General features: G+C 35.9%; 3 protein-coding genes across 4 annotated transcripts; 1 reads left to right on the forward strand and 2 right to left on the reverse strand.

Annotated features, from left to right (window-relative positions):
• The first annotated feature begins 2,408 nt into the window (after positions 1-2,408).
• Positions 2,409-7,365, forward strand: LOC104112582 (sulfate transporter 3.1-like). 2 transcript variants are annotated; one of them, XM_009622545.3, is made up of 12 exons: positions 2,409-2,823; positions 3,284-3,491; positions 3,581-3,752; positions 3,890-3,955; positions 4,285-4,398; positions 4,635-4,751; positions 5,324-5,450; positions 6,037-6,323; positions 6,422-6,612; positions 6,709-6,785; positions 6,855-6,931; positions 7,006-7,365. In XM_009622545.3, exons 1-12 carry the CDS (start codon positions 2,499-2,501, stop codon positions 7,195-7,197), a joined length of 1,953 nt encoding a protein of 650 aa, XP_009620840.1. In that variant the 5' UTR covers positions 2,409-2,498; the 3' UTR covers positions 7,198-7,365. The 2 variants fall into 2 exon arrangements, with proteins under 2 accessions (XP_009620840.1, XP_009620841.1); XM_009622546.3 differs by lacking the exon at positions 3,890-3,955.
• Positions 7,366-8,378: 1,013 nt separating this feature from the next.
• LOC104112583 (uncharacterized) lies at positions 8,379-23,919 on the reverse strand. The gene is made up of 8 exons (XM_009622549.4): positions 23,534-23,919; positions 11,692-11,785; positions 11,502-11,552; positions 11,253-11,426; positions 10,781-10,960; positions 10,489-10,608; positions 9,698-9,831; positions 8,379-8,872 (listed from the first exon to the last, which is right to left on the reverse strand). Exons 1-8 carry the CDS (start codon positions 23,671-23,673, stop codon positions 8,809-8,811), a joined length of 957 nt encoding a protein of 318 aa, XP_009620844.1. The 5' UTR covers positions 23,674-23,919; the 3' UTR covers positions 8,379-8,808.
• On the reverse strand, positions 17,923-19,394 carry LOC138899623 (uncharacterized). Its single transcript, XM_070186258.1, has 3 exons — positions 18,790-19,394; positions 18,584-18,702; positions 17,923-18,485 (listed from the first exon to the last, which is right to left on the reverse strand). Exons 1-3 carry the CDS (start codon positions 19,142-19,144, stop codon positions 18,471-18,473), a joined length of 489 nt encoding a protein of 162 aa, XP_070042359.1. The 5' UTR covers positions 19,145-19,394; the 3' UTR covers positions 17,923-18,470.
• Positions 23,920-24,499: the final 580 nt, after the last annotated feature.

Below are 24,499 nucleotides of genomic sequence, written 5' to 3' on the forward strand. Positions count from 1 at the left end.
TATCTTCGAGCCCGATCTATTATGAGGTTACCCTCGAGGCAACTCCCCTGCCAACGAAATCGGGCCGATTTCGACCGTATACAGGTATACATTAAAGAAAATTTTGACACCCACCACCTTTAAATCCTAGATTCACTAATTCATAGGAGTACAATTCTATTATATATTTTTTCCTTTCATACGACCGAATCTTTACAGAATATCGACTTTGATTAAATAATTAATTAAAACTTGTTTCTATTTGTAACATGAATTCAAGAAAGGACTAGGATTTTTACAAGATTTGAGGATTAAGATATGTACCAGATCTGTTAGAGATCCCTGATTTATTAAGTAAAAGTGATCCCCATCAAATTTATTACCAATGAGAGTTTGATCATTTTATGTATAAATAATTGAAGATCATTCTTTTTTATGTGAGCAAATAAGGGGAATTACCTTCACTCAACCATTCAGTCAATTCTATCCATATCTCTCCTGTCCAGAATTTTCCCTTCCATCCTTCGATCGTAGAGTTTTTCTTATTGAGTATATTGTCATAAAAAATAAGATGACACTTAAAAAATTCGGATTACAATTTGATATAATTTTTATTCGCTTACATGCTCCGCACGCGCGGGTTATAATACTAATTTTCTTAATAGAGAAAACAGTAACTCTTATTACTATCGAAGGATCAGGTCCTCAAAATAGAGTTTGTTTCGGTAGGGAGTACTAAAAGCCTCGTAATCATGGATATTGTATAGAGTGAATCTGGATTAGCTGGACAAGTGGTTCCGAGCATAGGATATTTTGAAGGAAAAATTAACTAGTATGATCCAATATGTATGGTCAGATTTTAAGTTGTATCAGAATAAGTTTTTAGCTCGAAATAAGATGCTAGCTAGAGATCTCTCTTTAATCCTAAGATGGTCCAAAATTAATAATTGTCCATTTCTAAACATTGCAGCTTGAGTTATTTGTAAAGAATTGTTCTATTAATGGTAGTGAAAAATCAAATCAAATAAGAAGAATCATGTAATAACTCAATAATATGACAAAAAATATCAGTATGCATGTTAGGTGCTAGTTGGTATAAACAATACACCGATAACTCACTATTAAAAGGTAATCACATTTTTGCCGGTTAAAAGTTCAAATTATCTTAATAAACTAAGTTTAATCAGATACTTGCACAAAAGAATGACGAATATTCGACAAAAAGTTGATATAATTCCTAATTTCACGTATCTTCCTCCACGGTTATGTCACTTACTTATGCCTGAGTCTCTTCCACCTTAGTCCACCACTTGCCACGTGTCCCCAGTGGATCTCTACTGACCAATTAGATTTATCCACGTACATATTTAAATGGGAGGTAGGCAACAAAACCTTGAGCTCTAAAATCTATTTGCTGCCTCACGTAAAGAGACAGGGTGACCTTAGTTTACACTTACCTGTAATACCATAAGGTTGTGAGTAGTTAAGTCGTTGACTGATTGCCACGTGTTACTCCTCTTCTTATCCCCGGAGGCGGATTCGTAATTTTAATTTGATGGGTCAATTTTTAGATTTTTATATTTAAACTCATTATACTTTAAATTTGGGGGTTCAAAGTCTAATATTGTTAAAATGCAAATGACTTTTTGCAGTCACTAGGTTCGGGTAAATCAAGTATTTTTTTAAAATATATATTCAGTACTTGTACTCTACATCCGCCATTACCTTTGTGCCACTTCCTACACCCCTTCCACAAGAAGGAAGAAGAGGGAAAAAATAGAAAAATAAGATACTAGGGGCGAAAATTAATCACATTCTAGTGGTTTCAATTTCATAAATAACTGGAAATCTTTTCCAAGATTCTCGCATTTCTTCCTTCCCTTCCCGGTAGTCACTATAATTATTCGTTGATTGAATTGAAAGTCAAAATTGTGATGCACCATTGAAGGTGGTACTACTATGTCTCTCGTGTGTATTGACGATCTTCTTAACTCAAAATTATAGAAGGTATAATTTCGTTGCACCTAAAATTCACAGCATACACCATAGTTTGATCAAAGCAAACAAATTAACTGTTTTTACTTAACTAAATATTCAAAATCCACGACTGGTTTGAATTAAAGAAAAAATACTATCTATCAAGAGCTTTTTTATTTTCCAAACTTATATTTGAGACCTCTGATTATGGAGGACTCATAAATCAATTTGACTCATTCTGTGTCCCATCAATCTCTCTACCCTCGCGTTTCGTTGTGAGGTTGTCAATACGATCCCCGAACTCCTAAGGGTTATCAATGGGACCCACAGCAAAAAGAAATAAGAAATAAAAATTACTAGAAGTTTTGGAAAAAGGAAACAGGCACTCCACCCTCCTCTTGGCCCTCTATATATAGATATAGACATCCTCAAAGTCCCAATGCATAAGAAACCAAAACCACTTTCTCACATTATAAATTATAGACTGATTTTTATCATCACTTCTTCTATCTAGCTAAATATAACATCTTCCATTTAAAATTATGGGTAATGCTGACTTTGATGATCAATATTCACATCAAAAGGTAGAAATCCCACCACCAAAGCCATTCTTGAAGACACTCAAATCTTGTGTGAAAGAAACATTATTTCCTGATGACCCCTTTAGGAAATTCAAGAAGCAGCCACTTACCAAGAAACTTACTTTGGGTTTGCAGTATTTTGTCCCCATCCTCGATTGGGCTCCTCGTTATACGTTTCAGCTTTTCAAAGCTGATTTTATTGCTGGAATCACCATTGCTAGTCTTGCTGTTCCTCAAGGGATAAGCTATGCTGGTTTGGCTAACTTGCCTCCAGTTATTGGACTTTGTAAGTAACTATTTATATATTCTAAAATATAAATATATATCTTTGAAAAATACTCTAAATCATGCATCTAGCTTTGGACATGGAACTAACTAGTACATATACAAGACTAGCCTCTTTCCAACTACTGAAGATACCACTCTAGTCTTTAAATATAGTACTAGTATATGGATTTGACTTTTATGCACCTACAGTGTCAAGTCATTAAAAACTAGGCAGGTCTAGGTAAAAAAGATTTATACCATCAATCCATCATTATATTTTCTAAGTTAAACACTTAAAATATACATAATATAATAACTATAATTGTGATTATAACTGTATTACGTGTCTTGATTACAAAATGGTACGTACGTCGAGTCCATATATAGCTTGCACGTACATGGCACAAGAAAATTACTACTCCAGATTTGGTTAAAGTTTTCATTGTGCTTGATCTGGTAAATATATTTTGGAAATGCAGATTCAAGCTTTGTGCCACCGATGGTATATGCGATGTTGGGAAGTTCGAAGCATTTGGCAATAGGGAATGTGGCGGTTCCATCACTTCTCATATCTGCAATGCTTGGCCGAGTGGTTAATCCTCACGATAATCCCAAGCTTTATCTTCAGTTGGTATTTACTGCTACTTTCTTTGCTGGAGTTTTCCAAGCGTCCTTAGGCTTGTTAAGGTGAGAAGCACTAAATATAAATTTTGTGTCGAGTCAAACTACATCACATAAATTGAAACGAAGCATTTTTCTCTTCGATGATGATATAGGCTAGGATTTATTGTGGACTTTCTATCGCATGCAACAATATTAGGGTTCATGGGAGGAGCAGCCACAGTAGTGTGCTTACAGCAGCTGAAAGGAATTCTTGGACTTGTTCATTTCACCCATGAAACTGATATTGTCAGTGTCATGCGCTCCATCTTTAGCCAATTACACCAGGTTCCTTCACTATCTCATTTTATTTTTTAAATCATTTTTGTCAAAATAATAAGTTATAGTTAACCTCCAATATTTTACGGTCTTTTCTTTTTCTTTCTAATTAATTCTAATATGTTTTTATTGATTATTTGCTACAGTGGAGATGGGAAAGTGGAGTCCTAGGTTGTTGTTTTCTCTTCTTCCTCTTGCTGACCAGATATTTTGTAAGTAAATTAAATAATTTAAAATCTATACTCGCTTTCGGTAGATCAGTTACATATTCATAGTTTATAAAATATGTTACTATTGTGTTATATCCGTAAATATCATGATTCTATTCATTAAGCATGTGATACATTTATAGACTTCCTTTACCTTAAGATTAACTCAGACTCGTGTATAAAATATTTCTAATGATTCCTAGAATTTTTCTTCACCATATTTCAATTGCTAATAACCTCACTATTTCATACTATTATCTTCATTTCAAGTTCACTGGATTAATTTACTAATGGACTTGTTTATTTATTGTGTGGTGTAATTCCTATACCAGAGCAAAAAGAAGCCAGCTTTCTTCTGGATAAGTTGTATGGCGCCTCTAACATCTGTGATCTTGGGAAGTGTTCTTGTTTATTTCACCCATGCTGAAAAAAATGGGGTTCAAGTGGTAATTGATTTCTCCACAGTCGAAATTAGATTTATATCTTTATATTTCAGTGCTAAATTTTATTTTTTATTTCTATACATGTGAATATATAATTAATGGTGAGTGACTAGTGACGTCCACATGTTGGTCTCTTTGTATAATTAACTTTTTCTAGCGATGTTTGTATTATAAGATAGCACGTACATGCGGCTAACCTGTGAATATGTTTGGACTTTTGTTGCATTTAATTTTTCCAGATTGGGCACTTGAAAAAGGGGATAAATCCACCATCGTATTCTGAACTGGCATTTAGCTCGCAGTATCTTACAACTGCCATTAAGACTGGTATCGTCACTGGTGTCATCGCCATGGCTGTAAGTACAATATGTCATTTTAATTTACTTTTTATAAACGACATATTTGTCTGTCATACTAATTTGGATTCAGTCTTAGACTTTCTGATTTATATGAGATTCTCATGACCTCATTCTATCGTTTGTAAGAGACTTGGGTCAAAAAGGTTAGAAAAGAAAAAAATAGACGGGAATAAATGTTCATAAATTATGCATGAAGAAACTATACTTCTTGTGTCGGTGTCATAACACACGGCAATATATTGGTGACTCGTAGACTACAACTAGCAGCTTTTAGTTTCCAGAAAGGCATTTTTTTAATTAAGGAATTAAGTAACTATATACATAATTTATTCTTATATTATTTTATTGGTGTAGATAAGTTAAACTTTTTAAATTATTCTTTGTGCTTTTTTTGGATTTTGAATTTATATAAATATATTATATGTCACACACGACAACTTGTTAGGGACTGGAATTAAGTGGTCGTTTTTGTTGTATATATATCACACATGAAGGAATAGCAATTGGAAGGAGTTGGCGTATATTGTTTATTAGTTAACTATTTTAACCGATGAAATTAAACAATACAGGAAGGAATAGCAGTTGGAAGGAGTTTCGCCATAGTGGAGAACTATCACATTGATGGAAACAAAGAAATGATTGCCTTTGGGATGATGAACATTGCTGGTTCTTGCACCTCTTGCTACTTAACCACAGGTACTCTTTCACCAAAAACTAACATCTCTTGGCCCAATACACGACATGTTAAAAAGAAACACAAAGCCCAGTCCAAAGCAAGCCCATAACATTTCCCCCCACAATTTCCCTCGTCAACTAGGATTGTTTTTTTTTTTTCCGAACAAGTAACCTAAATAGCAGTCCACTCAATTACTTAAACTAAAACTTGCCGGCTAATGTATAGTATATGTATAACTATGTATTATCAGTGTATAATTTATGTATACCGGCTAGAAAAAGTAAACAGTGAAACTGGCCGGCTACTTGTGTAAAAGATCCTATTTTTTTTCTTCAAGTTTTTAGGAATGGGAGTGGACAATTGAAAACATAATTAAGTAAATAAGAATTTGCTTTTTAGTAGCTTAAATTTGTAGATGAGATGGTCATATAATTTAGCATGATAAGTGATCATGAGTTCTACGTCTTACCACCACACATTACGAGAATTTTCGCGCACTTGGCCTATGAAAAAAGAATTAGGCTCGCACATCTGAAGACATTCTTGTCTGCTTGCGTAATATTTCTTCTAATATTACCATGTTTTTTTTTCCCTTTAATTTTTCAGGACCATTTTCACGTACGGCAGTGAATTTCAATGCAGGATGCAAGACAGCAGCGTCCAGCATAGTAATGGCAACAGCAGTGATGATAACATTGTTGTTGCTAACACCATTGTTCCATTACACACCCCTTGTTGTGCTTTCCTCCATTATAATTTCAGCCATGCTAGGCATCATTGACTACAATGCTGCTATCCATCTTTGGAAAGTTGACAAATACGATTTCCTCGTTTGCATTTGTTCCTTCATTGGAGTGGTCTTTGGTAGCGTTGAAGTTGGCCTAATAGTCGCGGTAAGTAGCATATCATACATTTTTAATATGCAATGCACTGACAATGTAAAATCTTTCTGCACTCTCAGTGTAAAATTATGTTTTCGTGTGTGATTCAGGTGGCAATGTCTTTACTTAGGATACTTCTCTTTGTAGCAAGACCAAAGACATTTGTCTTAGGTAAAATACCTAACTCCATGACCTACAGAAACACTGAACAATATTCAGCAGCAAGCAGAGTTCCTGAAGTTCTCATCATACACATTGATGCCCCAATCTATTTTGCAAATGCAAGTTATTTGAGGGAAAGGTAACTAAAACACCCCCATTTTCATCTCAATTATATTTAGTGACGACGTCGGCACAATAATTAGTCATTTATCTATGGGTTCTTGATAAATCTTAGGATTTCAAGATGGATAGAAGAGAAGCAAAGGACTTCAACTGAGATTGAGCTGCAATATGTCATATTGGATATGAGTGGTAAGTGTTAATTTGATTTTTTTTTTATAGTTAATGTTTTACCACTGACATTAATCTTCTTAAATGCAGCTGTCGGAAACATTGATACAAGTGGAATTAGTATGCTTGAGGAAGTGAAGAGAAATGCAGATAGACGATGCCTAAAGGTACAAATATTTATAATTTTCCAGCAAATTAGTAGTAGTGATGAAGAGTACTAATTATATTGTTCAATTTGTAGCTTGTATTGGCAAACCCTGGAGGGGAGGTGATGAAGAAGCTAGATAAGTCAAATTTCATCGACAAAATTGGGAAGGAATGGATCTATGTAACAGTTGGGGAGGCTGTTAATGCATGCAATTATATTCTTCACACTTGCAAGTTTCAATCCGAGAGAATTGAATCTTCAACAATCCCAGACGATAACGTATGATCATAACACAGATCAATGATCCAACTAAAATAATCAAAATGTATTAGTATTCCTTTTCTCTCTACAGTTTCACCAAGTGAAACATCTTAGAGCTAGTTTCTTACCCTTTTACAATTTTGTCAAATTCATATCTGTGCTAAGGTATTGAAAATTGCTATAATGTTTCACCTCTACTATTTTATTCTCTTCTCCAACAGAAAAATTGCTCATCTTCAGATAAAGTAATTGCGCAAGTTCTTGCAACTCCACAAAAATAATAAAAGGTCTAAAATCAATGACTTTGGTAATTGCACATTTCAAGTCCTATGCATCACTTTTACGAACCAAAAAAAAATGATGCAATTATATAATAAATGCATTGAAACTCAGCTTAAATCGGGCTTTAGTCGGAACTAGAAAACTTTCAGCTTTTTCTTTACCAAATAGATGATCTATTCGGGCTTTAGTCGGAACTAGAAAACTTTCAGCTTTTTCTTTACCAAATAGATGATCTATTCTCTATCAATTTGGACGTCGATCCCTGAAATTCTTCGAACAAATGTGCTCATCTAGAAAATACATTAAAGTATCACAAGTTATAATTTTTAATATTTAAAAGTAATTTCAAAATGTATGCAAGATTATAATCAAAGAAAAAAGTAATCCAACTGAAACAGGAGTACTAGTATTTTAACCAGTCAAAAAGACACATACCGTTTAAGAAATTTGCCAGTATAGAAATGTATAGTTTTCTGAAAAACATTTCTACAAGGACATAGAAATGCTATCTGGAACTGTCGATGTAATGTTGTTTAGCAGAAGAGGAACCCTAGAAGCAGAATGAACTATACAATTCTATAGTGTAGGGTTGTGTAAAATGAAGCCGGTACACTAATCTTCCGTTATGCAATTCAAGGAAAAGCCGAACCACATTGGGGAGATTGCTGGAACACCTCTAAAGATTTAACCCTCATCAAGTACTTATTCCCGACGCCTTGCAACACCCCCCTCAAAAAAAAAAGAAAAAAAAACAAAACCCACCACCAAACTCCAAACAATAAAAGAAATTAAAAATAGCTACCAATAAGCCTAAAAATAATTCCAGTTAAAGAGTCCTACAAGAGGAAAAAGGAAATATACAAAGCTGAGAGGAAGTTCAAAAGTGGCAGGATAACAGTAATGAACATTGTGAGAAACCAAGATAAGGTAACACCACCAACATTACTTCTAGCCAGGCAAATATACAAGAGTCATTTCGAAAACGGTTGGAAAAATTACTTTAAGAGTATTAACCAAAACTCACTGCTGCACAAAACAGCCAAACAATGTGAAAGTGAAATGAGAATAAACGAAGCATGCAACACTAGGAAATTCTAATCTACTATAAGAAATCTTCAAAAATAACTGATATCTTGACAGCTGATAAAACCCTCACCAATTTAAGGATAAGCAGGAACTCCGGAGCACTCTGACAGCATGCCCGTATTGCCCCCGTCCAAGGAGAATATAGACCCCAATGCAAGGAAACTTAAAATCAGGTGCTTGCTTCACTTCATCGATAATAAGCTCATTTTCTCCCATGTAAGATTCCCCAAAAAGCTGACCCAAGATGTGGAACTGCAATAGCCGCGACTATACTTGCTTGAATATACGAGGAAGAAGTTCATGTGCGCTAATATCCAAAGGCACTGGATCCCTGAAGATGATTGAAGATTGAGTTTAGGAGCTAACTCAAGGTTATATGCCTCAACTTGAAAAAATACATTCCATAGAATAACAAACATATGCACATACTTAAAACTATATATAAGAAGCTCTATTTGCTTGACTAACAACAACAACAACAACAACCCAGTATAATCCCACTAGTGGGGTCTGGGAAGGGTAGTGTGTACGCAGACCTTAACCCTACCCCGGGGTAGAGAGGTTGTTTCCGATAGACCCTCGACTCCCTCCCTCCAAGAGCTCCCCACCTTGCTCTTGGGGTGACTCGAACTCACAACCTCTTGGTTGGAAGTGGAGGATGCTCACCACTAGAGCAACTCACAACCTCTTTGCTTGACTAGCATGATTATCCAAAAAGATCTCATTATTCAAATAGATATCAATTTATAAATTAACTAAAAGAAGTTGCTAAACTTTTACGCATTTTTCCAAGTTTTGCTTAATCCTAGGATACTAGGAAAAGTTTAGATGGATGGCTGCCCAAGTCATGAAAGATGAGAGTTATCCTGAAATGTTCACAGCTTCACAGGCTGGAATTCCAGAAATGCACATTCAGTTGAATTGCTATTTTGTTGTCTCAATAAATATCACATCTCAAGAGGTCCATACTTGATGTACAAGACTGTATGACTTGTAAGCTATTACCCTTTTTAGCACTTGATAAGTTGGTGCTTACTTATATATGCTATGAAAAGAATAATCGTGTTTGTTATGTATTTTATTAAAGATAGAATGAGGTGACATCCACTTTTTATGTATGTGTCTTGTGCTTTGGCTAAGAGAAAGGGAAACATACCTGCATAAGATTTTTCCTTTCTCAGTGGAGCTAGGGATAAACCACAACTTCCGTACTAAAGGTGATTCAAATTGGACAAAAAATCCATCATTTTGTCCATGCTTCCATTTCCTCGATCCTTGACCTTTCCAGACCTGTAAGATCACACATTGAAATCATGATTCATGAAAGAACAGATCAATTGCAATAACTGCTGATAAAAACAATACTACAAGATTTCAATGTTGCCTCTGGTTCGCATCAGACACTAACTTGAAACTAAATCATCATCTGTCAGGATCACCTTTAACTCACTCTCCAAGAGATACAAGTCAACTTCATTCTGTTTTCAAATTCCTTTGGCCAGTGTTTGTCTGAACCAGACTAAAGATGCTAATAGAACAAAGCACAAATTAAAGGCGAAGCTACGAAGGTCAGTAGTCAGTACATTTGTGTTTGAAATTCAAGCTTTCTGCTCTAGGTTTTAAGTAGTAGAATGGAAGCATAGAACCAACATCCAATATTCATCAATAATCTTTGAGATTCACGAAAGCATAGAGCAAACCCAAAGCAGTTGACACAATTACAGTCACTAACAGATTTTTTTTTGACCTGACAAGGCTTCTAACAGAACTTATACGCAGAACTAGGATGCTTCTTGTAATATCAATTATTGGTTAATTTGAACAAGCTTATAACCAATTTATGCCTTTCAGTGTGTGAATCCATAAGAAAAGCCATTTTTAAGAGGGTTATCTGTGTTCTTACAAGCAATTGCCTCTTTCGAGAGAGCATTCAGTGATTGAATTTACCTGTGGGTAAGATATGATACTTTTCGGTGTCACTAAACATGAAGCTTGAGAGAAAGAATCTTCAACATACTGTCGAAGAAATGGAAAACAACTGCTGTGCATATGGGGTGACTCAAAAGCCTAGCACATGATATAAAAAGTACACAATTAGATAGTATAAACTCTATTCCAACTGCAACTGACAATGTAACCTACAACTGACAAATTGAATTCAGAAATATCAGAGGAAGGCCGAAATTGTTGGAAAAATATCCATGAGGAGAACTTTTCAATTAGTAAGAATATGAAGTACCTTGTCTATATTAACAGCTGGGGCATACTTCTCCGTGTCGGTCTTCTCCTTGTTCAGAAGGAAATAAACTCTAGGATCCACATTTGAAGTTTCATGCCATGACTTAACAGCATTCTCTACTGTTTCAACAAGAAAAGAGAAAATCTCTTTACTGCCGTCTTCAGCTCCATATTTCTCAGACTGCAAAAAGTAGCATCAAACTTAGTACATCTCATGCGGAAACTTCGTGAGAAAAACATTTTCCAGAATTCGATTTAGGGCTATATCACACAGCTGCTGATGCAACAAGTTCCTTACCTGCATGAGGAGAATAGATTTTACGTCAACGCTTGCATGAACAAAAAATACCATATGACCAAAACCATAGTTAAAAAGTGCATCAGCAATCATAGAATGGAAAATACATCAGAGCTCCAATAAACATTCTGAAACAGATATATGTCTCTAGAAATAGATGCAGAAGACCACTAACCAGTTCAGGTTTCAACATATCAAAATATTTTGCCATGTCAACATTGGATCTCATGTTCTCCAGTTCTTCAGCTCGCTTCTTATCTTTTGCCAACTGCGCAAGTGTCTTTATCTTCTTGGATACTTCCAAACTTTGTGGATTGTATTTTGATGCCATCTGGAAAGCAGCTAAGGCCTACATCAAGATAATAAACATCAACACTGGAACATGAAAAAGTTTTCCGATTAAGAGGAAAAATTTTATACATACATCATCATAGCGTTCCATAGCCTCTAGTATACATCCTTTCCTGAAATAACCCTACAAATGCAATCAAGTCATTTTATTACGAGAATAACTTCGCTAGATAACAAGTTCACATTGTTTCCTGCTCGTGGTGTATGATCTTTTTTTCTTATGACAGGGTGTTCGTGAAAGATTCCAAATTCTGGAAGTATACCTTTTCCCACTCTGGTTTCAGACTGATCGTCATTTCGGCATCAGCAAGTGCTTTGCTAAGTTTAACCAGATGCAAAAATGCTGCAGCACGATTGCTATACATAGTTGAATTAAGTGAAAAACATATCAGGAACAAGAGTCAGTTTCACAAAGTCAATAGAATTAGAAAGCAAATTCTGACCACAATAAACAATCACAAAGACCCATTAAAATTAAGTCATCCAATGAAAAAGTTATAGATAGAATTATGATTTTTACTTAGGGCTTGTTTGGTTGGAGTCATTGGAAAAATAATTACAACATAAAATCCCGCATAAAATTATACCATGTTTGATTATAGGGGATTAGAAAAAATAATCCTTGCATAATGTATGCAGTGTTTGGTTTGTCGTATAAGAAAAACTAATGTCTACATAGTTTTATGTAGTGTTTGGTTGACGATATTAATTATAATACTTGCATTAAGTTATACCGGAATCTATATCATATTTTATGTGGGATAAAATGTGAAATAAGCATACATGTATTAACAATACAGGGATTAAACACTTAGAGAAAAAATGTCCTTAATATAAGCAATTCTTGTATGACAATCCTTTCAGTATTCTTCATCGTAAAACAATTAATCCCTTCATTATTAATCACCTTATAGCAAATCCCTTCATTATCAATCACCTCATAAACAATCTGCGCATTATAATTCTCGCACAACTAGCATGTGAATCAAACGATCCCTTAATAGCAATTACAAACCTTCCACTTGGTAGCATTTTATTAATTAAATATCAGTAGAGGTATGTTTGAGGGGGAAAATATTATGCTCATACAAAATTCTTACTTAGTAAGGCAAGAATACGTAGAGGGAAGACGTAAAAGAATCTGAAACACAATAACCTAGCAGAAGATTAAGAATTGCTGGTGACAAATCTAGCATTCACTATATAAACTTCCACCCTAATTAGGACTTAGCTTTTTCATATTAAGAATTAGGACTTGGTTTTTATACTCTATTAGAGTTCCTTTTGCGGCAATATAATAGATAAAGGAGCTAAAAAAGAAGAGGTAAACCTAAATTCACCCGGAAGGAAGTTCCTCAATGGACCTAAATCATTCATAAACCATGAGAAGTTAGCTATTAACTTAGCTAAGAACGTAACAAAACAGAAAGAAAAACCACACTGGTGATATAAGCTAGTTGAAATTAAGGTTTAGCTGTTTTACACTTACCACTAGATATAGACATATAGTGTTTGCTAGGATTCCTTTTAGACTGGTTAGACTTGTATGTCAACGTAAGGAGTAAGTGTAGACTTGTTCTGATTAACAGTGTTCTTGATGCTCTACCCACTTACACTATGGCCTTTTTTTCCCCTGCCTGTCTCTATCTCTAAGAAACTGGACAAAAGGGATTGTCTTTGGGAAGGAAACAATGAAAGAAAGGCTTTTCACCTGGTCAAATGGAGCACAATTATCCTTAACAAAAAAGCAGGGGGCTTGGTGTCAGAGATTTGAAGGCACACAATAAAAGCTTGTTGTGTAAATGGTTATGGAGGTTTAATGCTGAAGAAGGGACTCTCTGGAAAATTGTTATCAGTTCCAAATATGGTATGACTAATCCATGGGAAACTAGATCCCAACATCCCCTATTTGTCTCAAGCTTATGGAAGCACATAAGTACACAATAATTGCATTCTCTGTAACGAAGATGCGGAGAACATGAACCACTTGTTCTTACATTGCAGAGTCACTAGCCAACATTGGAACCTAGTTTTTGCCATCATGGGCTTGAACTGGTGCATGCCAAGCTCTCTTCTAGCTCTCTTCTGGAGTTTTTGATGGCTTGGCAGAGAGGAGGAATTGCTAAGTCCTCCCTCCCCATGTCGAACACCATTCCTGCAGCTATATGCTGGGTAATTTCGAAGGAAAGGAACGCTAGAATTTTTGAAGATAAGAATGACAATATACTTAAGCTCAAAGCGAATTGTATATTCTTGCTTAGTTTTTGGTGCAGCATGGCTATGGCAAATGTGTTAGAGCCTGAAGCCATGCTTGATCTTATTTTTGCATTACATTCTTTGTAAAGTTTTTTAGCTTTTGCTTGTATTTCTTTTCCAGCATTTTGCTGGGTCATTTCAATATGCATTCAACAACAACAAACCCAGTGTAATTCTACAAATAGGGTCTAGGGAGGGTAGTATGTACACATACCTTACCCCTACCTTGTGAAGATAGAAAGGTTGTTTTCGATAGACCCTCAACTCAAGGACAGAAGAAAAAGAAGCAGCAACAACTAGCAGTAATACCAGCAAGATAAGATGACAAGATAACCAAAACGAAAGAAACAACAGCTAGTAATAGAAATCTAAGAATAAGAAAATACGAAATTAATACTAATGCTACTGGTATGGGAAAGAGATACGCTTGACTAACTACTAACCTTCTATCCTAGTTCTCGACCTCCACACCCTCCTATCACGGGTCATGTTCTCGGGAAGCTGAAGTTACACTATGCCCTGCTTAATCACCTTTCCCCAATACTTTTTCCACCTACCTCTACCTCTCCTCAGGCCTACCATGGCTCTCTATACCTACTCACCGGGGCATCAGTGCATCTCTTCTTCGCATGTCCGTACCATCTCAGCCTAGCTTCCCGCATCTTGTCTACCACGGAGGTCATGCCCACCTTGTCCCAAATATCTTCACTTTTAATCTTAGCTCTCCTTCTATGTCCACACATCCATCCCACCATCCTCATTTCCGTTACTTATACCTTCTGGATATGGGATTTCTTGGCTGACCAACACTCAGCTCCATACAACATAGTCGGTCTAACCACCACTCAGTAGAACTTACTAAGACTTTGTGTCACATTTTATCACACAAAACACTAGCTGCGAGCCTCCATTTCATCCACCCCGCACCAATACGATGTGTATCATCCTCTTCAATCCCCATTACCTTGGATTACTGGACCCAGGTACTTGAAACTTCCTCTTTTAGAGATAACTTGTGTATCAAGCCCCATGTCCACGTCTGCTTCATGAGTCATATCCCTGAATTTATACTCCAAGTATTCTGTTTTGGCCTTGCTCAACATGAAACCTTTTGCTCTAGAGCTTATCTCCAAACATCTAGCCGCGCGTTAACTCTGCCCCACATCTAGTCAATTAATACTATGTCATCTGCAAATAACATACACCATTGCACCTCCCATTGAATGTGACTCGTCATTACGTCCATCGTCAAGGCAAATAAAAACGGGCTAAGAGCTTATCCTTGGTGCAACCCCATCATAACTGAAAAGAGTTCGAGTCTCAGTGTTTTGAATAGCGTGCGGCGACAAATAGCGATGAGGGCCCGCTTCACTGAGGCGAGAAGCGAAGCGCTCACCTTTTTGATGTGAAGCGACAATATATACTAAAAATTAAAATAAAAAAATAAAATATTATATATATAACTAAAAACTCAATAGTAATAATATATTAATAAATATATCAATTCAAAAATTAAAAACTCAATACATAGTCATAGTAGATTCATAAACTAAAACAAGCAACATCTATTCTTCTTCAGGTTTGAAATAAAACTCTCTGCCTCTACCCAAAATGAAGCTGTGAAGGAATTAAAAATCAAAAAACAGAGCAAAAAAAGAAAGAAGAACTGAAGAACAAAAAGAAAGACAGAAGTCAGAACAGAGCAAAAACAGGGTGCTGCTCGATAAACAACAGAGCAAAAGAAAAAAAGAAGAGAAGAAGAAGAAAAAGGAAGAAAAAACATAGCAAAAACAGACTATGTTCTGTTGACTGTTGCTCGATAAAAAACAGAGCCAAAAAAAAAAGAAGGGAAGAAGAAGAAAAAGGAAGAAAGAAAGAAAGAAAGAAAGAAACGAGAAAGAAGAAAGAAATAAAAAGGATACTCGAAGAAGAAGAGAAGCATACCTGGGTCGAATTGGATGAAGAAGAAAATGGCAGAAACTCGAGATGTGGCTGGGTCGACCACTGTGGCTATGGCTGGAGAAAGAAATCGATGTGGCTGCTCTGTTGTTTGAAGCGTGAAGAAGGAAATGTCTGAAAGCTCAAAGGCCTAATCACGAGTCGTTTTCTTTAATCCCTGCACTGTTTCTTTTTTTTTTAAAAGCGACGCTACATTGTCGCCTCTCGCTACAGTGTCGCCTCTCGCTACAGTGCCAGAGGCGAGCGCTATTTGTTAAACGCAACGCTACACAGCAAAAAAGCGATGGAGGCTCGCATCGCTATGCCTCACGCTATTAGCGCTGAGGCGAGCGCTATTTACAACACTGCCGAGTCTCCCTGTCCTTACCCGAGTTTTAACTCCATCATACATGTCCTTAATCAGTGTATGCTACATGCACACCTCTAGCCTCCAAACATCTCCATAGAATTTCCATTAGGACTTTGTCGTATGCTTTTTCTAGATCAATAAATACCATATGTAAATCTCTCTTTCTCTCCCTATACTGCTCCACCAATCTCCTCAGAAGGTGAATAGCTTTAGTAGTCGATCGCCCCGACATGACTTCGAACTGGTTCTCGAAAATAGACATATTCCTCCTTGCCCTCACTTCTACCACCCTCTCCTAAACTTTCATAGTGCGGCTTAGTAGTTTGATACCCTTATAGTGGTTGTAATTTTGGATATCACCCTTGTTCTGGTACAACGGAATCATTATACTCCACCTCCATTCTTCGGGCATGCTCGTCATCCTAAAAATAACATTAAACAACCCGGTACTACAATTTTGTCTGGCTTGGTTGCCCTTCTTCCGCTCATCTTACGCATAGCCTCCTCAACTTCCTCAACCTTTATACTCTTACAATACCCGAAATCTCAACAGCTCTCTGATTGCTCTAAGTCACCCAACACAATGTTCTTGTCCTCCTCCACGTTCAAGAGTCTATGAAGTAAGTCTGCCATTTTCGCTTAATATGAGCCTCTTCCACCTATACTTTGTCTTCCTCGTCTTTGATGCACTTCATTTGGTCCACGTCACTAGCCTTCCTCTCTCTCACCTTGGCTAGTATGTACAACTTTTTATCCCCACCTTCGTCCCCAAGTTCTTTATACAAACGTTCAAACGTTGTAGTCTGTCACCGTAACTACTAACTTCACCTCCTTCTTTGCCTCTTATACTACTCCATATTTGTCATCTTCTTCTCCTCGTCTTTGCTCTCCACTAGCTTCAATACGCTGCTTTCTTGGCTTTCACTTTTCCTTAAACCTCTCAATTCCACCACCAGTCCCTTTTGTGTCCCACTAGAGTAGCCTTTCGGGACCCCCAACACCTCTCTAGCTGCTTGCCTAATGCAATTCGCTATCGTGGTCCACATACTACTCGTGTCCTCACTACTCTGCTAAGCCCCCATTGCCAGCTATCTTCTCCCCCAACTCCTGAGCTTTGACCTTAGTCAAAGTTCCCTACTTGATCTTAGGTTGACCATGCACAACCCTCTTCTTTCTCTTCGTCCTAATCTCTAGATAATCTTGCAATCCGTACATAAACCTGTATCACTCTTCCTAAAGCATAGGTAATCAATTTGGGTCTTGGCCACCATACTCTGGAAGGTGGCCAAGTGCTCTTATTTCTTCTGAAAACTCGAGTTAGCTATCACCAAAATCAAAAGCTTTAGTGAAATCCAATAGTGAAGTGCCTCCTTCGTTTCTATCACCAAAACCGAAGTTGTCATGCACATTGTCATAACCCTTGGAAGTCATCCGATTGGCCATTGAAATCTCCTCCTAGGAATAGCTTCTCAGGGTGCGGAATAACACCCAGCACCCCATCCAAATCCTCCCAGAAGTGCCTCTTAACCTCTTCATCCAAGCCCGCTTGAAGCACGTATGCAACCAATAAAGTTTAAAGTAAGCCCTCCAACAACCAACTTAATAGCCAACAGCCTATCGTTCACCCTCCTAACCTCTATCACTAGTTCCCTAAGTTCCCTATTGACCAAATTACCTACTCTGTTCTTGCCCTTCGCACCTCCTGAGTACCAGAGTTTAAACATATCTACGTCTCGTGCTTAGTTCCTACCCACCTAATCTCCTGGACACAGGATCTTCCTCTTCTAGATAATCTTTACCAACTCTATAAATTCCCGTCAATCAGTGTTTTTAAGAGCGAGAAGCGCAAAAAAGCGACAAGGGCTTGCCTCGCTTCAAAAGCGAAGCGCACGCTTTATTAAAGTAAAGCGCAATTCTTAAAAACATAATGTAAACCTTGCAAAGACACAATATAAAATTATAAATAATCAAAAAGTTTAAATTGTCAAAATCAAAGCTACTAAATTACTAGAATCAACCTCTTATTCTTCTACTCTTCTTGTTCTTCTTCAAGATTGTCAAAATCTTGAATTCCTCTATTATCTTCATATTGCTCCTCATCTTCCTCCTCCCCCTCCTCTTCCTCTCTTCATGATCACTTTCATCTTCATCAATTAGGGATAGGGATCGACTTGTAGTAGCCACACTTTTTCCCTTCCTAATCGAGCTTGAACTTGAAGTATTCCCCCTTAAACCATAAGGATTCTCCCCAACTCCACTAGCAACCGCAACATCACCCCAAGTGAAATTAGAATCGCCTTCAAATACTTCTTCATCTTCACAATTTTCGGGGACTCCGGTTAGCCACTCATTTGCCTCATCAATATTGTCCAAAAGAATTGGATCAATTAGATTGCGGTGGTTGTAGCAACGCCTCAATGCTCTATTGTATTTTATGAACACTAGATTATGGAGGCGCTTCAAGGTTAGTCGATTCCTCTACTTTGTATGAATCTGCAAACAAGATGTGTCAACTAATTAGTAGGAGTTGGGACAATTGAGATATAATTTACTTTATCTCAAAACACGAAATAATTCTTTTTATTTCTCACGTGTTCAAAAACGCTCCAGTTCCTTTCACATCCGGATGAGCTACAAGTTAAACTTAGAACTCTGATGGCGAAAGTCTGTAAATTCGGAGTCTCTACACCATATTGGTCCCACCACTCAACTATAGAAGTGAAAAAAAATTCAAGAGTTAATAAGTATAAAAAATACATTAAAGTTAGAGCTATAAAATATAGAAGCACTTGGTCACCTGGCGATTTCGTCTTTCTTTGTTTAATAGCAAGTCGGAGCTTAAAAAGTCCCTCAGCTGCCTTGTAAATAGCAAGCTGATCTACTATCTTTTCTTGCATGTCTTCATCTGGGGTCAACTTGATAACAACCTCATGGAATCCTGTCCACACTTCTCTAGCCAATGAATTATTCTCATGCTGATCATAAAAGAGTGACGGGTTCAGAATAAGTCCAGCTGCATGCAAAGGTCTATGAAGTTGCTCACTCCATCTTGCATCAATGATCTGAAAGACCTTTGCATATTTCTGCTCATCAGTGAATGATGCTTGAATAGCCTCCTTTGCCCTATCCATAGCTTCATAGAGGTAGCCCATTGGTGGTTTTTGCTCCCCATCCACCAAACGGAGTACTTTAACCAAAGGGCCACCAATTTTAAGAGCATGAAGGACATTATTCCAAAAAGAATAAGAAAGAATAATGCGTGCAACATCTTTCCCTGCACTTTCCTTTGCAAATTTACTCTTGCTCCATTCCTCTGAAGTGAACAACTTTCTCAAATTGGATTTTTGCAAGTGGATACTATGTAAAGTCAAGAAAGCAGTGGCAAACCTTGTCTTGCCCGGTTTCACCAAATTTTTTTATCCGGTGAATCTTCTCATCATATTCAATAACAAGGGCCGCTGAGAAATATAAGAATGTACCGTAACGCCCTGGCCAAAAACTGTAGAGAAGGGTTTTTCCTTGAAAATATCCCCGAAGATTAAGTTGATACAATGAGCCGCACATGGAGTCCAATAGACATTCTTGTACGCTCCTTCCACCATGCCACCCGCTTTCATATTTTCACTCGCATTATCAGTGACCACTTGAACAACTTTGCTTGGGCCAATCTTTTCAATGGTGTTCTGAAACAAGGTGAACATTTTGATGTGGTCAGTGGATGAGTCGCTAGCATCAATGGACTCAAGAAACAAACTTCCCTTGGGAGAATTCACCAACACGTTAATAATCATTTTCCCAGTTCTTGCCGTCCACTTATCCATCATAATGGAGCAGCCATACTTGTTCCACGACACTTTATGTTCCTCCACAATTTTATTAGTCTCCTCCACTTCCTTATTTAGATAAGGACCTCTGATTTCATGATAAATGGGAGGCTTCATTCCAGGTCCGTATTGACCAACGGCCTCAATAAAGTCTCCAAAAGTGTCAGTATAGTTGACACAATTGAAGGGGAGCCCAGCATCATAGACCCATCGTGCAAAAGCTCTAACTGCACGATCCCTCAAAATGTCCTTAGCAATTTTTTGTACATCTTTTCCACCGCTCTTTCCTTCCGGCTTCTTTGGGAAATAGCAATCTATAGGACCTTTAGTCCTACTCGTACCCGTCGATCCATGGCTTGAAGAGATTGCATCTCTTCCCCGTTTTGTTGGAAGTGACAATTCTTCAATATCATCATCACCATCATCATCAAGATTGGTCACCAATGGTTGATGACTCATTTGATTTTTTTGCTCCTTCTTCTTCTCAACAAAATTCTTTATTTCATCCCTCACCTCCGGTGGACATTTCGGACAACTTGTGACGTTTCTATCGCCACCAATAAGATGGAATTTAAACCGATAAATTCCACCCGTTGTAATCTTGTTACAAAACTTGCATACAATATTTGTATTCTTCTCATTAACTCTATCGCCATATCGCCAAGCCGGGTCTTTATCTTTCGATCTTTGAGACATTTTGAAATCCCTATTAAGATATAAGAAAATACATAATCAAATAAACTGAAAATACGTATAATATATATAATAATTAATTTTATAAACCGAAATACACATTAAAAAAATCAAATAAACTAAAATATAACATATATAATTTTCTAAAATGAAATACATATAAAATTAATCAAATAAACTAAAAACATAACATATATATAATAATTAATTTTATATACTAAAAAATACATTAAGAAAATCAAATAAACTGAAAATATAACATATATAAATAATAATTAATTTTATATACTGAAATATACATTAAAAAAATCAAATAAACTAAAATATTACATATATATATATATATATATAATAATTAATTTTCTAAAGTGAAATACATATAAAATTAATCAAATAAACTGAAAAATATAACATATATAAATAATAATTAACTTTATATACTGAAATATACATTAAAAAATCAAATAAACTAAAATATAACATATATATATAATAATTAATTTTCTAAAATGAAATACATATAAAATTAATCAAATAAACTGAAAAATATAATTAATTTTATATACTGAAATATACATTAAAAAATCAAATAAACTGAAAAATATAACATATATAAATAATAATTAATTTTATATGCTGAAATATACATTAAAAAATCAAATAAACTGAAAAATATAACATATATAAATAATAATTAATTTTATATGCTGAAATATACATTAAAAAAATCAAATAGACTGAAAAATATAACATATACTAAAATACATATTAAAAGTAATAAATAAGAAGAATAAAAGGGGGAAAAAAACAAAATGGGTTAGAGATAAAGGGAAGAAGAAGACGCTGAAGTCTGAACAGTGCAAACTGGACTGTCAGAGTCTCAGAGATAAACGAAGAAGAAGAAGGAAGAAAGAAGGAAAAAGAAAGAAAAAAAAGCAGAATCTGACGGGACCAAGAAGAAGAAAGAAAGAAGAAAGAAAAAAAAGAGAAGAAGAAAGGAGAAGAAGAAAATTACCTGGACTGCTCAGAAATGTCGATGAAGAACCCTAGGCTTTGGTCGACCTTGATCGTAGAAGAGAGAAGAAGAAATGACCAATTTTTGTCAATTTAGGGTCTGTTTTGTATAAAAAAAACAGACCCAAAGTTTTTTCTTTTAAAAAAGGGCCCTCTTTTTAAAAAAACAGACTCAGTGTCGCTTTTTTAACAGAAGCGATCGCTTCGTCGCTTTGCTCGCTTCGTCACTTCGTCCGTTGAAGCGTGCGCTTCCCTCGGTCGAGTCGCCTCAGGCAGCTAGAAGCGACACTGAGTCGCGTAGCTTCGCGTTTAAAGCGACGAAGCGATCGCTTTTCTAAACACTGCCGTCAATATACATTACCTTATAAAAAAAATATTACATTTAGAGAACTTCTACTTCTTTTTTTATTTATAGAAACTCTACTTTTAAAGAACCCCTAAACTGTCTTAAGAAAAATTATTTAAAATTGCAATCAAAGGGCACGAATAAAGGAAAAAAGTTACAGAAGATTCCCAAAACCGACCCAAGCTAGTAAGATTGAGGTGTAGTTGATGGAAAGATATCTATCAGAGTTCTTTTCCAAATGATTTCTCTCTCTCTCTCTCTTGTTGGTGTTATTATATGAGTTTTCCCATTAATAGTCTAACAATCTATAAAACCGACAGCAGGTCAGTAAGATTGAGGTATAGTTGATTGATTGATATTCTATTAGACTTCCTTCTCCAAATGATTTTCTCTCTTGTTTTATTGTTCGAGAATCAAGTTAGTAGTTACATAAGGATTTCCTCCACGTTTATCAGAAATTAGTTTCAACCCCTCCCAATTCTGAATATGTCTAAGGTGGTAAAAAGCTACATAAGCAATTATCAACCAAAGGAAGATCCTAAAATTGCAGTTAATCTTCGAAGTATACTGTACACCGACTTTAATATCATTTACTAACCAAAAATGTAGCATACACACTTGTGCTATTGCCCCAATTGGAAGTCCTAGCTTAGAATTTGGTCCATCGGATATGATATAAAATCAATCTAAATATATAGTTAACTGTGCCATCTAGGTCAGGTCACCTTGACTATTTCACCGGGTATCTAATACTCCACCAGCACAAGTACCAGTAATTCTGCACACAAAGGTTTAGGCAGATGGAAAACAATGACCTAGTATTTTTTTGTCTCTCAAAGGACTCATTGAGCTTTAGGCCACACCCTTGGGTGCAATCAATATATTTTATGGAATATTAAGGAATTTCATAGATGACATCATTGAAGTAGGACCTCAAAGCTTTCTGTAGTAGAGTCCAAGGAGGGGAAAGTAAAGACGGATGTCACACAACTTACATGCATGACAACATCTTAAAGAAAAGAAAAGTTTAGTGATATAGAAACTCAGATAATTATTGCTGCAGGCTAGTGGTTTACAGGTTCTCAATTGAAGGAAAGGAAAAACATGGCTAATCACAAATTCTATTCACTTCTTTACATGTAAAAATAGCATTTTGGGGACAAAGGCACTTGTTACTTTGGCAGGACTTTGTTTTAAACCACTAAGTTTCATCTATTTCTTAATTAACTGCATAATCAGTAGGCAGCCCCTTAACTTATTGGAGTTAATTAGCTCCAATATCAATATAACTTTGAGGTCCATTAACAATGTCATAGCAGAAATACAATCAATCAAGAAAGCCATATTAGTATATAAAGAACAAATACGACTAGAAAAAGAGCAAAAGAACGGCCAAACACAAGCGAGATGACAACTTTAATCCATAATGGGTCGTTTGGTTTGACAAGTTATGCAGAGATTACTAATGCAGGGATTGCAATGCAGAGATTATTTGTTGATGAAATAAATCGCCACTAAAGGAGTAGCCAACACAAAACCCACAAGCAAAATGACAACTTTAACACATAACTGTAAAAAAATAAAAAATAAAAATAAAAAACACACACACAAGAAAGGTTATAATATTAACAGAAAAATGCAACTGAATAATAGTGAAAATGAACCTGTAAAGAGTGGTGTTTGATGGGTCTTTCTTGATGGCTTGAGTGTACAAAGCTGCAGCTTTGAGATAGTTCCCAGCTTTGAAGAATTCATTGCCCTTCTCTTTCAGTGTTGTCTCTGCTTTGGCCTCTGATTCCCCCATTTTTGCTATCAGAAATCTTACAGCAATTTGCTGTCTTGGCAATGGAGGTTTGGGTTTACTAGGGTTTTTTGAGATACTCTGTTTCTAGTTCGACATGTCTGTTCGGAACAATCCTCCCTTCATTTTGTTACAATTCCAATTTGGCCCCCATTTCAAGAATTGCCTCATCTAGGGGCAAATTTTACAAATTCCATAACTATTTTTTAACCTTGTCAAAGAAAAAAAACAAGAAGAAAGAAGAAAAACAAATTGTGCAGAGAAAGAGTTTAATACATTTATTGATTTTTTATATTATATATGAGGTAGTGAAACAAAAAATTTGATTGATATAACAAAAACAATACATTAGAATTGAAATTTTGAATAGTTAATAGACTTAATTAATCTTTAAATTGTTTCAAACATATCATTAGTATAAATATAAAAGGGACTTTTACATGATTATTCAGTCGGAATAAAATATTTACCTTTCTTTATACATTTAAAAGTTTTTCTCTTAAAAAGTTACACAAAAGCAGTTATATACTGTGATACCTTCAGGGTATAAAATTTAAATTTTTCATAATTATAAAAATATGATATAATAAGCCTAAATTAACATAAATAGCGAAAATAGTGATAACATATGCCAAAACGGCAATACACAATACAATTCCCCAGAACCAACTAGTACAGAGTCATAAGCTCTAAACTAAATACATAACGTGTTTCAATAAGTACAATATTGTCTGAAAGTACTACAACAGTAAGAAATGAAGAAAGGGGAATCTCCAAGGGTCTGCGGCATCCATGCAGCACTACCTTGAATCTTCTCGAACAGACAAAA

The sequence above is a fragment of the Nicotiana tomentosiformis genome, chromosome 9 (assembly GCF_000390325.3).
Source record: "Nicotiana tomentosiformis chromosome 9, ASM39032v3, whole genome shotgun sequence".
NCBI lineage: Eukaryota > Viridiplantae > Streptophyta > Magnoliopsida > Solanales > Solanaceae > Nicotiana > Nicotiana tomentosiformis.